The sequence below is a fragment of the Ranitomeya imitator genome, chromosome 7 (assembly GCF_032444005.1).
Source record: "Ranitomeya imitator isolate aRanImi1 chromosome 7, aRanImi1.pri, whole genome shotgun sequence".
Taxonomy (NCBI): domain Eukaryota; kingdom Metazoa; phylum Chordata; class Amphibia; order Anura; family Dendrobatidae; genus Ranitomeya; species Ranitomeya imitator.
This window is the reverse complement of record NC_091288.1, coordinates 207,476,743-207,498,207: the sequence shown is the minus strand read 5'-3', so window position 1 is coordinate 207,498,207 and position 21,465 is coordinate 207,476,743. Positions and strand designations below refer to the sequence as shown.

Below are 21,465 nucleotides of genomic sequence, written 5' to 3'. Positions count from 1 at the left end.
GGGCAACCAATCGCAGGGGCCTCCTGACTACAGATTACCCACCTCACTAGTCCCTGACTACTGCTGGATCTGGCCATTTTCCCATCAGAATGTCATGTGACTTGTGTGTGATACAATGTAACATCAATGGAATGAAAGGTAAATATTTGTATCAGGCAGTGACTCCTGCACCTTGAGGCCACCTTAACCCATTCATGCCAGTGAGAAGGTGGCATTTATAATGTACTCAGTGCAGGAGAAAGGGAGGATGATGATGATGATGGTCTGAAGGAGGAGATAAGGAAAACAGAGAGCAACTGTGTGGTGGATGATAAGGAAGAAGATGATGATGATGAGAAGGGGAGGAGGAGGAATAAATATACTGTATGGAAGGAGGGAGGATGTGCCAGAGCCCAGGCTGTAATGCACTCACAGCACCATAGACACAGGCTGCTAGAACATAGGCACTGAGTGCAAAGGAGAGGGAGAGAGGAGGGGAGGGTGAAGGAAGGACTGACAGGCAGACAGGCAGGCAGGCAGGCAGAGGGATCCTACCAAGGGCAGGGGCATAGGACAAGGCGAGGAAGCAGGTGCTGAGCGGTGACACTGCAGACATGGAAGGAGCTTCGTTTGGAGCTGGAAGAGCAGGAGGAGGATTTGACCCTATAGAATTCCTAAAACAGCCACAGACCATCCTGAGGATATTATCCTGGGTAAGTGAGGACCACCCATTGTCAATGCATGCACTTAATGTAAAGACCACCTGAGCTATTCACTGATATATACTGAGCATCTGATCCATATACTGAGCATCTGAACTCTATACACTGAGCATCTGATCTCTACACTGAGCATCTGATCTATACACTGAGTATCTAATCTCTACACTGAGCATCTGATCTATACACTGAGCATCTAAGCTATACACTGAGCATCTGATCTATACACTGATATATACTGAGCATCTGATCCATACACTGAGTACCTGAGCTCTATACACTGAGCATCTGAGCTCTATACACTGAACATCTAATCTCTACTCTGAGCATCTGAGCTATACACTGAGCATCTGAGCTATACACTGAGCATCTAATCTCTACACTGAGCATCTAAGCTATACACTGAGCATCTAAGCTATACACTGAGCATCTGATCTATACACTGAGCATCTGATCTCTACACTGAGCATCTGATCTATACACTGAGTACATGAGCTCTATACACTGAGCATCTGATCTATACACTGAGCATCTGATCTCTACACTGAGCATCTGATCTATACACTGAGTACCTGAGCTCTATACACTGAGCATCTGAGCTATACACTGAGCATCTGATCCATACACTGAGCATCTAAGCTATATACTGAGCATCTAATCTCTACACTGAACATCTAATCTCTACACTGAGCATCTGATCTCTGCACTGAGCATCTGATCTCTACACTGAGCATCTGATCCATACACTGAGTATCTAATCTCTACACTGAGCATCTGAGCTATACACTGAGCATCTAAGCTATACACTGAGCATCTGATCTATACACTGAGCATCTGATCTATACACTGAGCATCTGATCTCTACATTGAGCATCTGAGCTATACACTGATATACACTGAGCATCTGATGTATACACTGAGCATCTGAACCTGTCTCCAGTACAATAGGAGGGATCCTGGGCTAGTGAGAGCCATTGTGATGGCCATTTATTATTAGCAGTGCACAGACAATAGACACTCCTGTCTGCCAAGCAAAACAGCGACATGACTGTGTGCTGACTTCAGACCCAATATAGTGGCCTTATACCGAGGGGATATGATCAGGCGCCTGGAGTCCCCCCATTCACCTTGTGTCTATGAGGGCAGCATATTCCCCCATTCACCTGTGCTGTGATATGGGCTGTGCATGTAAATGTAGGATCAAAGCCTGTGCATCCAGCCCTCCACTGTGCATCCAGCCCTCCACTGTGCATCCAGCCCTCCACTGTGCATCCAGCCCTCCACTGTGCATCCAGCCCTCCACTGTGCATCCAGCCCTCCACTGATTGTGCATTGGGTACAGACAAGCTGGGAGCACTGTAGTACATTGGGGACAATTGTTAAAATTATAATAAGCAGGCTTATGTTATACCATTACATACTAAGGACATGCCTATATTATACCATTATATACTAAGAACATGCTTATATTATACCCTTATATATTAAGGACATGCCTATATTATAAGCTAAGGACATGCCCATATTATACCATTATACACTAAGGACATGCTGATATTATACCATTATATACTAACTAAGGAGATGCCTATATTATTCACTAAGGACATGCTCATATTATACCATTTATACACCAAGGACATGCTCATATTATACCATTATATGCTAAGGACATGCTGATATTATACCATTATATACTAACTAAGGAGATGCCTATATTATTCACTAAGGACATGCTCATATTATACCATTTATACACCAAGGACATGCTCATATTATACCATTATATGCTAAGGACATGCTGATATTATACCATTATATACTAACTAAGGAGATGCCTATATTATTCACTAAGGACATGCCCATATTATACCATTATACACTAAGGACATGCTCATATTATACCATTATATGCTAAGGACATGCTGATATTATACCATTATATACTAACTAAGGAGATGCCTATATTATTCACTAAGGACATGCTCATATTATACCGTTTATACACCAAGGACATGCTCATATAATACATTATATACTAAGGACATGCTCATCTTATAACATTATATACTAAGGACATGCTCAAATTATACCATTATATACTAAGGACATGCTCATCTTATAACATTATATACTAAGGACATGCTCATAGCATACCTATGTTATACCATACTATTCTAGGGTCAAGCTTTTGAGTTAGCAGTCTATGTGTAAATGTATACTTCCGCTCTTCCGCTATACCATCTTGCATTAAGGACATGCTTATATTATACCATGCTATTCAAGGGACACAATCATGATATATCTATCATTCTGTTCTCAGAGAATGCTTATGTTATACCATTCTGATCTGTGGCCAATTGTTTAATAAGATCATGCCTTTATCATACACTTGGTTTTGTTATATCATTCTAGGGTAAGAGCAGACTTCCGCTGTACCATTCTATATTAAGGACATGCTTATGTTATACCATGTATTATATTTTTCTGAGAATGCTTCTGTCCTTTGGGTATGTCTATGTCCAATCATAAACCCTTCAGTAGGGCATGCTTATGTTATACCGTCCTATAGGTTTGTAGGATGTGATCCTATACTGGGGGTATGTTTATGGCATTACCCCGCTCGTTCCGGGCATGCTCATGTCATATCGTAGAGTGCAGAGAATAATAAGGGCTAGCAGACATTTTATTGCCGTTGTGTCATCAGATCTGGATCCTGGTAATATGGGAGGAGATGGGGCTGCGCACAATGAGGGTCCAGTGTACAGTGAGAGGGGTCCGGTGTTTTCTGGATAGTAATTACCATTCCTGGCAGGTTCCAATACCCGGTGCAAGATCCAGATTCTGGATCCCCTGAGTCTTTATGGCAGGAAGCCATACTAGCTCCCCCTCCACTCCCTCCTGCCAAAGGTTAGTTCTTAACTTTCGCTTTCGCAGTCATTTACTGTAGATCCAGGAATAGATTATTAACTAACCTCCTACATTTCCCACCACTATTGATTCGCGCATTGATTGATTTGTAAATTCTGGATACATGTCATGGAAGCAACAGTATGGAAACAACATGTCATGGAATCAAGAGTATTCCCCCAAGGAGTGGACAATACGATGGGGCGGACGGTCTGATCGATGAGGGTGGAAATGAAGATGATGTATGGAAAATTCAATTTTATGTTCCAAATTCTCTGAACAGTTAAAATTCTGTGTGCAGCCACCACTAGAGGGAGCTCACTCTGTTACCGGTATGCAGTGTGCTCCCTCTAGTGGTGGCTGTAGTCAGACAGAATCTTACCATTAATCACTATGTTTGTGTAGTGAATTTGGAGCCGAGACAATCACAGCCATGCCCCCGCTGTAACAATACATGAGAAAAATCTGTCAACGTAGAATGATGGAAGCTCAGATGGACGGAATAAGCACAGGGACATAATTTTAAAAAGTGGATCGTTCCGCTTTATTGGCGTTTTTTTTTTATTTTAAGTAAATTGTAACTGCCAAGTAATTTTGGAACACCTTTTATTAAGCTGCTGTTTTCTGCCATTACTCTGTTATTCCTCTTAGAAAAGTGTGAATAAATGAAAATCTTAGCTATAGCAATCACCCAGCAAATAGAGTGTGTCCTTACCGGGGGTAACGATCGCAGACGTAAAGAGCGCGACTGGGCCCATGTGTGAGGTGGGTCTGCCGACATCCGAGGACGCACATTCAGTTGAAGTGTATTGTGGTCGATTGACTCTCCGACTCCCTATGCTACAATACACGTCGCCAGCCAATCAAATCTGGCAGCTGACTTTGGCGTGCCAGTCACGAGTGGCGTACGCTACCCGTGCCGGTACAATCAAGTCAGCTAAAGAGGATGCCGCACAACGTGGGAACGGAGGAAGGGCAGAATCATATATTTTTTATGTTTTGGAAAACAGAACTGACATTATACCAGGATGGGGTAATTATACAAGGACTGGGCCCAGGATGAGCCCTGCTTCAATTACACCAAGAAGGGGCCTAGCATGGGGGTCAGTATACCAGGAAGGGGCCCTGGATGAAGATCATTGTACCAGGATGGGGTAATTAGACAAGGACAGGGCCCAGGATGAGCCTTGCTTCAATTACACCAAGAAGGGGCCTAGCATGGGGGTCAGTATACCAGGAAGGGGCCCAGGATGAAGATCATTGTACCAGGATGGGGTCATTAGACAAGGACAGGGCCCAGGATGAGCCTTGCTTCAATTATGCCAGGAAGGGGCCTAGCATGGGGGTCAGTATACCAGGAAGGGGCCCTGGATGAAGATCATTATACCAGGATGGGGTCATTAGACAAGAACAGGGCCCAGGATGAGCCCTGCTTCAATTACACCAAGAAGGGGCCTAGCATGGGGGTCAGTATACCAGGAAGGGGCCCTGGATGAAGATCATTGTACCGGGATGGGGTAATTAGACAAGGACAGGGCCCAGGATGAGCCTTGCTTTAATTATGCCAGGAAGGGGCCTAGCATGGGGGTCAGTATACCAGGAAGGGGCCCTGGATGAAGATCATTATACCAGGATGGGGTCATTAGACAAGGACAGGGCCCAGGATGAGCCCTGCTTCAATTATGCCAGGAAGGGGCCTAGCATGGGGGTCAGTATACCAGGAAGGGGCCCTGGATGAAGATCATTGTACCAGGATGGGGTAATTAGACAAGGACAGGGCCCAGGATGAGCCTTGCTTCAATTATGCCAGGAAGGGGCCTAGCATGGGGGTCAGTATACCAGGAAGGGGCCCTGGATGAAGATCATTGTACCAGGATGGGGTAATTAGACAAGGACAGGGCCCAGGATGAGCCTTGCTTCAATTATGCCAGGAAGGGGCCTAGCATGGGGGTCAGTATACCAGGAAGGGGCCCTGGATGAAGATCATTATACCAGGATGGGGTCATTAGACAAGGACAGAGCCCAGGATGAGCCTCGCTTCAATTATGCCAGGAAGGGGGCTAGGATTGGGGTCAGTATACCAGGAAGGGGCCCAGGCCAGGATGAAGATCATTATACCAGGATGGGACTCATTATACGAGGACAGGGCCCAGGATGAGCCTCACTTCAATTATGCCAGGAAGGGGCCCAGCATGGGGGTCACTATACCAGGAAGGGGCCCAGGATGAAGATCATTATACCAGGATGGGGGTCATTATACAAGGACAGGGCCCAGGATGAGCCTCGCTTCAATTATACCAAGAAGGGGCCCAGCATGGGGGTCAGTATACCACGAAGGGGCCCAGGATGAAGATCATTATACCAGGGTGGGGTCATTATACAAGGACAGGGACCAGGATGAGCCTTGCTTCAATTATACCAAGAAGGGGCCCAGCATGTGGGTCAGTATACCACGAAGGGGCCCAGGATGAAGATCATTATACCAGGGTGGGGTCATTAGACAAGGACAGGGCCCAGGATGAGCCTTGCTTCAACTATGCCAGGAAGGACGCTAGCATTGGGGTCAGTATACCAGGAAGGGGCCCAGGCCAGGATGAAGATCATTATACCAGGATGGGACTCATTATACGAGGACAGGGCCCAGGATGAGCCTTGCTTCAATTATACCAAGAAGGAGCTCTAGCCTGGGGGTCAGTATACCACGAAGGGGCCCAGGATGAAGATCATTATACCAGGATGGGGTCATTATACAAGGACAGGGACCAGGATGAGCCCTGCTTCAATTATACCAAGAAGGGGCCCAGCATGGGGGTCAGTATACCAGGAAGGGGCCCAGGATGAAGATCATTATACCAGGGTGGGGTCATTATACAAGGACAGGGACCAGGATGAGCCCTGCTTCAATTATACCAAGAAGGGGCCCAGGACGGGGGTCAGTATACCAGGAAGGGGCCCAGGATGAAGATCATTATACCAGGATGGGGCTCATTATACGAGGACAGGGCCCAGGATGAGCCTCGATTCAATTATGCCAGGAAGGGGGCTAGCATGGGGGTCAGTATACCAGGAAGGGGCCCAGGATGAAGATCATTATACCAGGATGGGGGTCATTATACAAGGACAGGGCCCAGGATGAGCCTCGCTTCAATTATACCAAGAAGGGGCTCTAGCATGGGGGTCAGTATACCAGGAAGGGGCCCAGGATGAAGATCATTATACCAGGATGGGGTCATTATACAAGGACAGGAACCAGGATGAGCCCTGCTTCAATTATACCAAGAAGGGGCCCAGGACGGGGGTCAGTATACCAGGAAGGGGCCCAGGATGAAGATCATTATACCAGGATGGGGCTCATTATACGAGGACAGGGCCCAGGATGAGCCTCGCTTCAATTATGCCAGGAAGGCGTACAGAATGGGGGTTAGTATACCAGGAAGGGGCTCAGGATGGAAGACATTACACCAGGAAGGGGCACAGGATGAGGATCATTACACCAGGATGGGGGTCAGTATACCAGAATTGGGTCCAGTATGGAGGTCTATATACCAGGAAGGAGCCCAGGATGAGGATCATTATACCAGGGTGGGGGTCAGTATACCAGAATTGGGTCCAGTATGGAGGTCTATATACCAGGAAGGGGACCAGGATGAGGATCATTATACCAGGATGGGGGTCATTATAACAGGAAAATGCAGAGGATATTATAACAGTAGGATCTCAGGGTGAGAGACATTATTACAAGATGGGGGCCATGACGGGGAAAATTATTACAGAAAGATGGGGGATATTATTACAGGAAGGTGCCATGATGGGGACATTATTACACATATGTCTTTATAGGATCTAGAACCCTACAAAGGCCCTTACATCTGACCAGCATGGAGGTGGGGACCTATACGTCACTGGTGGTCGCTATGCTGTCAGATGTAGTTAGCACTCGTTGCCTGGTTCAAGCATTTACTAAACCACACATGTGGACAATATGCACAACTTTGGTGGCACAGTACCCCACGGTGGCTTTTAAATCATTGGGAGCTCCACCTTTTAGACATTTGTGACATTCATGCACTTTTATTGCAAGGATAACCCTTTAGTATCTATATGAACTACTAGAATCACTTCCTTTACAGGAATAGTCCAAAAGAAAACTTGTTGGGCAGTGAAGAAATCCAAAATTTCCGTTGTCCATGTGAATCCGTCAGCAGCCTGTATTCTGCTTACAGAACAGGATAAGTTGTGTAAGTGACATTGCTCAGCTGCTGATTAGTGATTGCTTTAGTTTCAGGGTTAGATTTAGGCTATGTGCACACTTTGCAGATTCCACTGCGGATTTTTCCGCAGCGGAATTGCAAAATCCGCAGTGAAAACCCATCGCGGTTTTTACTGCGGATTTATCGCGGTTTTTACTGCGTTTTCTTCTGCGGATTTTCAACTGCAGTTTTCTATTGGAGCAGCTGAAAATCCGCAGAAAAGAAGTGACATGCTGCGGAATGTAATCCGCAGCGTTTCCGCGCGGATTTTTCTGCAGCATGTGCACAGCGTTTTTTGTTTCCGATAGGTTTACATTGAAATGTAAACTCATGGGAAACTGCTGCGGATCCGCAGCGGTCAAATCCGCTGCGGATCCGCAGCAAAATCCGCAAAGTGTGAATATAGCCTTAGCGTTAGGTGTAGGGTTAAGGTTAGGGATAGATAATAACAGGCAATAAAATTGTTACTAAGAAAAATGTAATAAAAAAAGCAAAAACAAATGTATGACAATGCATAACTTTATTTTTAAAATTTTATAAAAAAGAATAAAAACTTGGAGGTTAATACGCAAACTTTAATTACATCAGTATTTTGCTTAAATAACAATACATGTTCATGGGGGGTAAGGGGTGTAATATTGGACTGGGGGGGGAAACTCTGGTAGCGCTAACGGTTCATGGGTTCGGGGACCTTGACCTGGGCGCTGCCAACCTGCGCTGCACCACTGTGCTGGGCGAGGCCGGGGGAGCTGCTGCAATCTGTGTATGAGCACAGAGTTGTGGCTGCAGAAGAGACCCCCGACACAAGGTATTCCTGGTATAGGGATAGAGCGTCTGTACATGATGTAAGGAGAGTCCGATGGCGCTGTCTGGGGTTGAAAATAATGTTTCCACTTTTATCATTTTACAATGGTTAAGCAGATTGATTTTTACACCAGGTAGTTTTTATTGAATTAATATAATTCTTAAAGGGGAACTCCACTATAGTAGTTATTGAGTGAAAGCATATGTATAGCAGTAATATAGTGTTTTGTCATTTGGCGGCACACTCCGTGCCAATGGCTTCACATGATCTCTTCACAACACAAGGAAGCTCAGCATTTCCTTATGGGACGTTTGTGATTGTGGCAAGTGGCCCCAGACTTGCATGTATCAGCTATGCACTGGATACGTGATAATAAGGAGGTCGGTGGTCCCACAACTGAGGACCCTCATCTGTTTACTGCCGTCCCCTTCATAGCATAATTGAATGGGATGACAGGGCCCATGGTTAATTGCTCTTTGCCATGGTTAGTCCTCTGTTCTAGCATTTGGGGGAATGATTGCCCCAGGGGTAGGCTCACAATCTCCGTTCTAGTTTACCCAAAAGGTGTTGGATGGCGTTTGGTTTGGGGCTTTGTAATGTTCTTCCACTAATCTCCCCTCCATGTCTGTATGGAGCTGATGCACTGGGCACAGTCATGGCGAACAGAACAGAGTCTTCACCAAACTGTTCCCACAAAGCTGAAGCTAATAGTATTAACAATGTCTTATATTGAAGTATTAAGGTTTCCCGTCACTTGAACTAAGGGGCCGAGGCCGCCCCCTGATAACAGCCCATAGCATTATCCTCCACTGTCTGTACAGGGGGCACAGTGCAATCATGGGGGTAACGTTCTTCTGGAATCGAAAAACCCAGACTCCATCGGGACTGACTAAGAAACCTGAGTGAGTTGATTAGATGCCGCCGGGCCTAATATACTTCTCCATATGATGTATATTCCTGTGGACAGTCTGTGTGTGCCAGTAGGGCAGTACTTAGTTCCCACACCGTGCGTGTAAGCGTAGCGGGGCATAGACAGCTCTGGTCAGATATACCCCACAGGCTTTTGACTAATTGATTTGTTGGTTTTTATTAATCCAAGGACATTTGAATGTCAACACAGGAGCACGTCGTCCATCGTCCGATATCTGTACGTGATAATTCAGTATCGGATGATGCTATTATTATTATTTATTTATATAGCACCATTAATTCCATGGTGCTGTGTAATAATGTGCATGTATAGGGGAAGACACTGAGGACTCATCTTGTTCTGTGTCATGGAGGTGTGATTTTCCGGGAGCCTGCACGTATGATCATGCTGCCTTTATTTCAGGCAACACCTCGCCGTCTTCCTGGAAACAGGAGTGGAGTCACTGCTGGTCGAGGCGTGCTGTGTGACATCAGGGAATGTCACCGGCCGCCTATTGGTGTAATCAGGATCCCATACTACAGCCGCCGGGATGACGGAGGCAGGAGGCAAATCCTCCACCACCGGCGCTGCCGCTCCACAAAGCAGAGAATCAGGTGTTACATGAAAGAGTCGGTGTACGGGTGATAAATATCTGCCGCCATTACAGTTCCCACAGGCGAGGTCACCCGGCCTCTCCAAGGACCTGACTGACAGCGCCTGGTTATATAGCGATATAGGAACCTAGCCATGTATAATCCCTTCATGATGCAGCCAATTTTCATTTTAACGCTTTTTTTTATTTCCTCCTCTTCTTCCAAGATACATCACCTTTTTTTTTTTTTAAGCCCGCATAGCCGTGAGGGTGTGCTTTTTGCAGAATGAATTGTAGTTTTTATTCATTCTTCCGTATCATTTATTGAGAAATGGGGAAAAACAAAATCCACGGGAGGTGAAAGGGTTAAAAAAAAAAACCCCACAAAATTCCATCACTTTTTTTTTCTCTAGTTTTTGTTAATTGTGTAACGACCTGGCGTCATGATTCTCCAGTTCAGTGCGATTACGGCGATACCAGACTCGCATCTTTTATTTTTAGTGTTTTCGTGTCCTGAAAAAATTCTGAACTTCGGGGAAAAAAAAATGTTTGGATTGCGTCGCCATTTTCTAAGACCAGTAATGTTTTTATTTTTGGTCGCTGAGTGTGGGCTTTTTTTTTTTATATGGTTTTATAAGTACAATATCGGGCTACCTGCAAAATTTTATTGTATTTGTATTGCATTTATTGGGGACGTGTGGTGACTAAAAATGGTGATTGTGGACTTTCAATTTAATTTTTTTAACGGCATTTACCCTATTGGCAACTAAAAACAGAGAAAAAACAGCAGCGATCAGAGCTAACTCCCATCCCTGCTGTAAGAGGCAGCTGCTATCTGTATAACACAGACGGCACCTGCCCTGTGTGGAGCAGGCTCAGCTCCTTAGCCAGCTTCATGATGAATGTGTACATCAAGGAGCATGAAGGGGTTAACTAGAGTTACCATTCTGGACTACAGGAAAGTTGGGTGACAATTCAATGCAATGGAAAGAGTGAAATAATAATAATCTTTATTTTTATATAGCGCTAACATACAAACTCTTTGCAGATGTTGTCCTTGGTGGGGTTTGAACCCAGGACTCCAGCGCTGCAAGGCTGCTGTGCTAACCACTGAGCCACAGTAATACGCCACAGCAGGGCTGCCACTAGAAATTTTGGGGCCCCATATTGGCAAAATTTTTTGGGCCCCCTTGAGAGTCCGCCCAGGCCCCACCCCAGCCCCGCCTCCAGGCTCCACCCCTCGAACTGTCCACAGTCCCACCGCTCTCTCTTGGAAAAACTCCACTTCTCACCTATCACACATTGACAGTTCCCATCACCAGATCACACATATAGCCGGCAGCTTTTGTTTTGGCCAAAAGATTTTTTAAGCCGCCACCATAACACGGTAGACACTTTTGGCCGGGCCCTACTCTGCTGTAACCTATTAAATATTTGTTAAAATATGCAATACAATTTAGGTATATTTTTATTTATTTTTCAATTTTTAAAATGACCTATAATACTACATACAAGGAACAAATACCACAGCACTATGACCAGATGACATATTACCACCACAGTGATCGAATAATATAAAATACAAGGAACAAATACCGCTACACCATGACCAGACCGCATATAACCACAAATGACTGAATACTACAATACTGGTCAGTAATAAAAAAAAAACCACAATACTATCACCATCAGTGCCATTATACACAGGATATCTGTAATTAGTATGCAGTGTCTGTGTAGAGGTAATACAGTGATCACTGGTGGTATTATACACAGGAGCTCTGTATATAATGTATAGGTAATACAGTGATCACTGGTGACATTGTACACAGGACCTCTGTATATAGTATACAGTGAATAGTGTCAGTGTATAGGTAACACTGACTCACCAGTGACGTCTCTAGGTGAAGTCCTTCATCTTTCATCCAGCACAGACCGCCATCACTTCATCCAGCCAGGACTCGTCTCTGCAGGAAATAACACAGTTATCTCGAGTTCCGCTTGTAGAATACATTACTTAATTTTCCCAGCCTCTACATTACACCACATGAAGAAGGCGACATAGTATCACTCTACACAGTAACAGGACCGCCCCCCATTTAAAACAGTATACTCAAAAAATAAAATAAATACATCACTGCAATAATAATATCCCTTAATTAGCCCCTATGGTAATATTCCCCATCCTGGCCCCCGTGTGTCTCATTCCAGGCTCCAGCCATATGTTCTCCCATCCTGCCCTCATGAGTATCCATTCTGCCCCATATGATCTCCCCATCCTGCCCCATCTGTCTCCATCGTATCCATCCTGCCCCATCTCTGTCCAGCACTCTGCCCCATCTCTGTCCAGCACTCTGCCCCATCTCTGTCCAGCACTCTGCCCCATCTCTGTCTAGCACTCTGCCCCATCTCTGTCCAGCACTCTGCCCCATCACTGTCCAGCACTCTGCCCCATCTCTGTCCAGCACTCTGCCCCATCTCTGTCCAGCACTCTGCCCCATCTCTGTCCAGCACTCTGCCCCATTCTGTCCAGCTTTTTGCCCCTGTGTCCAGCGTTCTTCCCTGGGCCCTCCGGATCGCCGCTCTCAAGAAAAAAAAAAAGAAGTTCTTCTTATCTGGCCGTGCTCCTGCGGCGGGCGAAGTCTCCACGCAGCTGCAGCGTGCACTCGCCGGCGACTGACAATGACGTCAGACGCCGGCGACATGCACGCACGCTGCGGCTGACGTCAGCTGCCAGCCTCAGATTGGCTGGCGGCTGTTAACTATTGACGTGCGGGCCCGCGCCCGCACGTCAATAGCTTTAAACAGCTGCAGCGTCGGCTACGGCTGCCGGTAGGGGCCCGGTGAGCAGATGAGACGGAGCCCGATGCGGGCCCCCTCTGCCCACCGGGCCCCATACGCCAGTCACGGCCGTCATGCCCTGATGGCGGCCCTGCGCCACAGTAACACATGCAGATTTGTGGCAGAATATGCAGCAGAAAAAATCTGCCATAAAGGGTTATTCTCTTCTTCATAAATGGCTATTTTCTGATAGTCCTTGAAAATACAAGTATTTTTGCAATTTACTGCTAATTAAAATTTTCCATCACTTTTTTTTATTTATTTACAGCTCGTTGTCATGGAGACCGACCACCACTGCTAGACAGTAGAACATGAGCAGTGCTTACAAGCTCTTTTCTGTTGAGCTTGTGCGCATGATTTTGAAGCTGGAGCATGCTGTTACCTCCTAATCCCACTCAGCACTTACAAGTTAGACTGCAGCAGTGGTCGGTCTCCTAAGCAACAAGCTGTAATCAAAAGAAAAGTGTTAATATCTCTGGAACGGCTATAAATTTTAATTAGCAGTAAATTGAAAAAGTGTTTGTGTTTTGCCACTTAGACCCATTCTTCATTTTTATGATTAGTATAGCCCTTCTATAAATAACTTGTTGATGGCCTGTCCAAAGGAATGAACAAAATACGAATATAGGAAATATGGTTTTAGGCCTAAATGTAATGTAAACAAGAAAGTGGAAACCAATCACAGCGCAGCTTTCATTTCCCTAGACCAGTTTTAAAAATGAAAGCTGAACTGTGATCGGTTGCTAAGGGCAACAAAGACAGTTGTTATGTTGAAACTTTGGATAATTTTTGGCCTGCGGTATATCGTAGGCCCCTTATGCTTCTTGGTGCCCCATGTAGCATAGAGAGGCAGTTTACTGTATTGCAGATAACACTTCCTGTGACAACTTCCGGACAAGTAGTTTCGTCTGTAGCCACCCTGAAAACTAGTTGCTTAGCAACAACAGGACTGATAGACTCTGCAGAAAACATTAGAATTTAGCTACAAAGGATTTCATGTACATTTTATGTGTTTAGATGCTCCGTTTCAAAGCCGTTTTGCTGTTGCTTAGCAACAGCTGGCACTGCAGGTGGGTGACTCCGCCGCCAGGCCTCAACGTAGAGATGCAGTGATGTCAGTAGAAAGCTGGTGGCACATATTGGTATCAGGACTTCTGCTTCTGGCTGCTGAAAATCGGAAAATGGTGGCTAAGTCACAGCACTTTATAAATGAGTGAAGAGTTTAAGGAAAGGGGGAAAGGCTCCAAAAAGGGATTTTGCAGTTGTCACATACTCGTCAACAGTCCCGATTTAATCAGGATAGCTCTGCTAAAACAGAGGTGTGGTTTATGCTAACACCACAGAAAGTAGGTCCTGTAGGAACGGTCCTTAAAGGGGTTGTCCACTTTTTTGAATTTTTTTTTTACGTAAATACATGTATGTGATGTTATTATTTTTGCAATTGGGTTTCATTACAAAGTTTGTACCGTGTGTCTTTTCCAGGCTCTTTGTTTCACTGAATTTGAACTTTGGTGTGGTTTGTGGTTATATATTACTAGAGAAGACCTTAAGAAAATAGATACAAACTCACTGTCGGACGGTCACTGATGAACAGGACCCTTCACCAAATTCCATGTTGAACTGCACACTCGATGTAAATAGTGGCTGTAGAGCAGAACAAAATGTGTTGTTCTTTTTTTTTTTTTTTTTAATTTTGCCTCTCCTTTACGGAGATATTAGCAATCAAAGTATTTTGCACCTAATAAGTTAATTTTTGTTAAGTCAAAGTGGGTGCTATCAGATTTTTTTCACTGGGATCGTGTACTTCTTCTCCCTGTATGAAGGTGACCAATCATAAGCAATCAGCAATATTCAGGGGGAAGAAAAGCACACCCTCACCATAGCTTAGAGCAGGTTTTTGAGCGTGTGAGATGTAAGGATACAGCTCCGATCTCCTGCTTGATTAGAAAAAGATGAAAGTAGAGCACAGATGACATACCTTTCAGATAAGGTTACTTTGTGGGGAGGAGCACAGCTGAGTTTAGATATATCACATTAAAGTACAACAGAGGTGACAATAAAGTACAACAGAGGTGACAATGCTGCATGAGGAGGAGATCAGATACAAAGGCTTGTAATGTGACATAGCTGAATTTAGCTGTCCTGCCCTCCCCCACTAAGGACCTTATCTAAAAGGTGATCTGTGCTTTCTAATCATACAGGAGGTTAGACCAGGAGATCAGGGCTGTCTGTCATTACATCTCACACACTTGAGAATCCTGCCCTGTTATTTTAGACACGTGTTCTTCTTTACTCTGAGTGTTGTTGCCTGCTTATGATTGGGCATCCTCATTCAAGGGAAGAAGTACGCGCCTCTCAGTGAAAACTATCTGATAACACCTACCTGGACAACTTAACTCATTAGGTGCCAATATCTCAGCAGTGGAGAGAACAAATTAAAGAAAAAAGCAACAACATTGTATTCTGCTCTGCAGCTACTATTGCATTGTGTGTCCAGTTCAACATGCTAAATTTAGGGAAAGGTCCTCTTTAACTTATTCTGCAGTCAGCAATAGATAGAAGGTAAATGGTCCAAAATTTTTAATGGAACCCAAATGCCAAATTTTTTTTTTAGCCTGAAGTACGAGTTACGTAAAAGAAAAAAAATTGTCTCGGATAATGAACAACCCCTTTAATATTTTTTTTTTTTTAGAATTAAATTGCTGATATGACTACTTATAATATTGAGGTCCTCTTAAGTGACAATGGGCATTAGGGGGCTCTCAGGCATCTGATTTCGGGTGAGATTGATTTCGGGTGAGACTGATACCGCTGCGCCACCCAATATTAATAATGAATTACCATTTTCTGACCAGTGTTGGAAATGGGCCACATTTCACAGTTCCCTAATGTGTCAGTTAAACAAAGATTAATTAGTAGTTGTATGTATAATTAGTAGCTGTGTTTATTCACCAGATTTCTTAATATTTGGGGAATTTGTCTGAGCAGATGGAGAATTTTTTTTTCCTGCTCAATGCTAAAGTAAATAGATGAGTAATGGAAGTTATTGTTGATGTGAATTAAATCAAAGTTGTTTGGCAGTGAAAAAAACCCTAATTTTTGTTTCGTAAGACTAGAGATCCAATCTTAGGAGCCTTTTATGGAGGCAGAAGTGTGGCAATTAGCCGCAGAGCAAAACCCTATTGGTAAATAAGAGACATTTTATTATACAGATAAAAAAAATTTTTTACGAAAGGTCACAAGTCACTTTTTCTTGTACACTAAAAAAAAACACAGAAACATGTCCTACTTTGACCTTGTTGGCGGATTAAATTCACTCAATCAAAAAAAAAAAAAAAAATACCAGACCGCACACAGATGACAAAAGCTGCATCTTAGCGCTGTTTTTTTTCATTGTTTCACAGATTTTTCATTGAGTCCTGTTCCCTCTTTTGTGTAATGCAGAATATGCAGGACCTGAGCCCCTTTTTCAAAATCTAGCCACTGTTTTTTAGAAGCTCCACCCATTTCACAGGTTTCAAACTTCTGGACTATCTTTTTCCAAACAAGCCACTTACCTTGAGAGCCTAGCCATTGTTTTCCACAAGCTCCATCCATTTTCAAGCATCAGTACTATCCTTTTCCCAATAAGTCTCACCCCTTTTTCAGACTTTGGACATTATTTTCAGCGAGCTATGATTGTTAAAGAAGGTTCAAACATCAGGACTATCCTTTTTACAATAAGTCTCAGCCCATTTTTAGAGTCTAGCCGTTGTTTTCAACAAGCTCCATCCACCCATTTAAGAAGTTTCACATTTCAGGACTTCCTTTTTTCCAATAATTCTCAACCTTTTTTCAGTTTGGGCATTATTTTCAATGAGGTTCAATTATTAAAGAAAGTTCAAACATCAGGACTATCCTTTTTATAAAAAGTCTCAGCCCTTTTTCACAGTCTAGCCTTCGTGTCTAACAAGCTATCCTTTTTCCAGTAAGTCTCTCCCCTTTTTCAAAGTTTTGTCCATTATTTTCACTGAGCTTCACATATTAAATAAGTTTCAAACATCAGGACTATCCTTTCTATCAATATGTCCTGCCCCTTGGGAATCTAACCTTTTCACCAAACTCCGCCCATTTAAAAAGATTCAAACATCAAGACTATCCTTTCTTTTGACAAGCCCCACCCCTTGAGAGTCTAGCCTTTATTTTAACCAAGCTCCAGTCATTTAAAATGTTTCAAACATCAGGACTATCCTTTCTTTTATTAAGTCCCGCCATTTGAGAATCTAAGCCTTTCACCAACTTCCGCCCATTTAAAAAAGATTCAAACATCAAGACTATCCTTTCTTTTGACAAGCCCCACCCCTTGAGAGTCTAGCCTTTTTTGTAAACAAGCTCTACCATTTAAAATGTTTCAAACATCAGGACTATCCTTTTTCCAGCAAGCTGTGCCCATTTTTCTGAATCTAGCCACTGTCTTCAAAAAGCTCTACCCATTTCAAAATTTTCGAACTTCAGGACTATCCTTTTTCAAACAAGCCACACACCTTGAGAGTCTAGCCATTGTTTCCAACTAACTCCACCCCTTTTCAAACATCATTCAGGACTATCATTTTTCCAATAAGTCTCTCCACTTTTTCTGAGTTTAGCCATTAGTTTCAACGAACTTGCTCCGCCTGTTTGAAAAGGGCTATCCTTTTTCCAACAAACCCGGCTCCTAATAGGTGCGTTCCATGCATGTAGGTGGATCTAGGGCATCCTAATGGGTAACAGTATGTAGTCGGTAGTCATGGGTAGATGACAAAAGACCCCACACTTAATTACATTTTCAAATCAGCATTTCGATTTGTGCGATTTTCCACCAGTCTTTAAGATTTCCAAACTCCAATATTTAGTTTACATGGGTAAAGCTGTAGACCATTTCACTTACAAAACAAAACAAAACAACAAGACAAAGCTGAAAAATGAAATATCCAAATAGGATATTCGACAGATATCCAGCCGGGAACTAAAATAACGAAATGACTAATTCACCGTCTGGCACCTTTTAACCAGACATAGATTAGTCCAGGGAGGATCAGTTCTGATTCTACATTTTTGAAAACCATTGCTGAAGTTTTCAAGAAATAGCGCCACTCCTGTCTGTGGTTGTGTCTGGTATTGCAGTTCATTTCAAATGAAGTGAGCAGATCTGAGCTGTAGCTGAAAATGGTCAGAATCTCGAGGGATATTGGGAGTTGTATTTTTCCAGTAGATGGATAACCACTGAGGTGAGACCCCCACTTTTCGCCAGTACTTACTTTGAGGCAGGAGACATTTCCGTGGTACACTCAGAAGCCGGAATGTGCACGTGGCATGCATAGCTAACATTTGTGGCTGATAAGGGATGAGCTTTCATTGTCGCCAGTGTAAACTCTGATGCTGTTAGTGAACGGTTACACGCTGCAGAGATATTTTGTTTTGCTGCTAATGCATACTGTTAGAAATGCCCCCATCCCCGTTCCCCCCAAAAACAACTTTGATTTGAGGAAGGGCTACAAAAACAGACCAAAACCTGGGAAAGATCAGTAGTCTACTAAGTTGTTTGGGCCCAAAGAAGTGGAGAAAAACAGTAAGCAAACACCTTTTAAGGAGTATTGCCCTTTAAGATTTCAGCAGGGGCGGTTCAATTTATAAGCGTGGGAGGATCCTGATTGGGTTAAATTTAAAGTCACAGGCAGAGAGAATGACTTTGTGTTGTGGTCATGTGCCGTTTTTAAGCCAATAAATTACTTTATTTCTAATATATTTATAAATGTTCTTGAAGTTTAGTATAAGTAACAAAATCTAAGCCAAGTAAGATCTTACACATTCACGATAAGCGATGACTATTATCGTCAGTCACAGAAAGTGAGACAGCGCCAAGGTGAGAAGTTGCGGAGATATATATATATAGATCGCACTGAAGACGCTTTCACACTTAGTCAGCCGTCTGTGAAAGCGGGAATGTGGAGCTTTGAGGTTAACAGATGCGCACCTATAGCTGCTTGCTGTGAGTGAATTTCCCCTTTAAATGTTCTTTTTCCTGCACTGCTGTAATGAAGTAGTTAACTACACATTGCACAACAAGTAGTATAACAACAAAAATCCCCTATTGCCAGCGGCTTGTAAACTCCCTGCGTGACCGCAGCACAAGAACACACAAACCGCCAGTGATAAGTTGTCATAAAAAGAAGAACTCCGCACCGTGCAACAAAGAACTACAGATCCAGACTGCTGTTATAGGGGGGCTCCAGACTGCTGTTATAGGGGGGCTCCAGACTACGCATCCAGACTGCTGTTATAAGGAGGCTCCAGACTACACATCCAGACTGCTGTTATAGGGGGGCTCCAGACTACGCATCCAGACTGCTGTTATAGGGGGCTCCAGACTACGCATCCAGACTGCTGTTATAGGGGGGCTCCAGACTACACATCCAGACTGCTGTTATAGGGGGGCTCCAGACTACGCATCCAGACTGCTGTTATAGGGTGGCTCCAGACTACACACCCAGACTGCTGTTATAGGGGGGCTCCAGACTACACAGCCAGACTGCTGTTATAGGGTGGCTCCAGACTACACACCCAGACTGCTGTTATAGGGGGCTCCAGACTGCTGTTATAGGGTGGCTCCAGACTACACACCCAGACTGCTGTTATAGGGGGGCTCCAGACTACGCATCCAGACTGCTGTTATAGGGTGGCTCCAGACTACACACCCAGACTGCTGTTATAGGGGGGCTCCAGACTACACAGCCAGACTGCTGTTATAGGGGGCTCCAGACTACACATCCAGACTGCTGTTATAGGGGGCTCCAGACTACACAGCCAGACTGCTGTTATAGGGGGCTCCAGACTACACATCCAGACTGCTGTTATAGGGGGGCTCCAGACTACACAGCCAGACTGCTGTTATAGGGGGCTCCAGACTACACATCCAGACTGCTGTTATAGGGGGCTCCAGACTACACAGCCAGACTGCTGTTATAGGGGGCTCCAGACTACACATCCAGACTGCTGTTATAGGGGGCTCCAGACTACACAGCCAGACTGCTGTTATAGGGGGCTCCAGACTACACATCCAGACTGCTGTTATAGGGGGCTCCAGACTACACAGCCAGACTGCTGTTATAGGGGGCTCCAGACTACACAGCCAGACTGCTGTTATAGGGGGCTCCAGACTACACAGCCAGACTGCTGTTATAGGGGGCTCCAGACTACACATCCAGACTGCTGTTATAGGGGGGCTCCAGACTACGCATCCAGACTGCTGTTATAGGGTGGCTCCAGACTACACACCCAGACTGCTGTTATAGGGGGGCTCCAGACTACACATCCAGACTGCTGTTATAGGGGGGCTCCAGACTACACAGCCAGACTGCTGTTATAGGGGGCTCCAGACTACACATCCAGACTGCTGTTATAGGGGGCTCCAGACTACACAGCCAGACTGCTGTTATAGGGGGCTCCAGACTACACATCCAGACTGCTGTTATAGGGGGGCTCCAGACTACACAGCCAGACTGCTGTTATAGGGGGCTCCAGACTACACATCCAGACTGCTGTTATAGGGGGCTCCAGACTACACAGCCAGACTGCTGTTATAGGGGGCTCCAGACTACACATCCAGACTGCTGTTATAGGGGGCTCCAGACTACACAGCCAGACTGCTGTTATAGGGGGCTCCAGACTACACATCCAGACTGCTGTTATAGGGGGGCTCCAGACTACACAGCCAGACTGCTGTTATAGGGGGCTCCAGACTACGCATCCAGACTGCTGTTATAGGGGGGCTCCAGACTACGCATCCAGACTGCTGTTATAGGGGGGCTCCAGACTACACATCCAGACTGCTGTTATAGGGGGGCTCCAGACTACACAGCCAGACTGCTGTTATAGGGGGCTCCAGACTACACACCCAGACTGCTGTTATAGGGGGCTCCAGACTACACAGCCAGACTGCTGTTATAGGGGGGCTCCAGACTACACATCCAGACTGCTGTTATAGGGGGCTCCAGACTACACAGCCAGACTGCTGTTATAGGGGGGCTCCAGACTACGCATCCAGACTGCTGTTATAGGGGGCTCCAGACTACACATCCAGACTGCTGTTATAGGGGGGCTCCAGACTACGCATCCAGACTGCTGTTATAGGGGGGCTCCAGACTACGCATCCAGACTGCTGTTATAGGGGGGCTCCAGACTACACATCCAGACTGCTGTTATAGGGGGGCTCCAGACTACGCATCCAGACTGCTGTTATAGGGGGGCTCCAGACTACGCATCCAGACTGCTGTTATAGGGGGGCTCCAGACTACGCATCCAGACTGCTGTTATAGGGGGGCTCCAGACTACGCATCCAGACTGCTGTTATAGGGGGCTCCAGACTACACATCCAGACTGCTGTTATAGGGGGCTCCAGACTACACATCCAGACTGCTGTTATAGGGGGCTCCAGACTACAC

General features: G+C 44.9%; 1 protein-coding gene across 1 annotated transcript in view; it reads left to right on the top strand.

Moving 5' to 3' along the window:
• The first annotated feature begins 337 nt into the window (after positions 1-337).
• SYNGR3 (synaptogyrin 3) overlaps positions 338-21,465 on the top strand; it is a 35,918-nt gene continuing 14,790 nt past the window's right edge. The window contains exon 1 of the mRNA XM_069734601.1: positions 338-692. Coding sequence (XP_069590702.1) covers positions 594-692 — 99 coding nt within the window. The 5' untranslated portion in view covers positions 338-593. The remainder of the gene's footprint in view (positions 693-21,465) is intronic.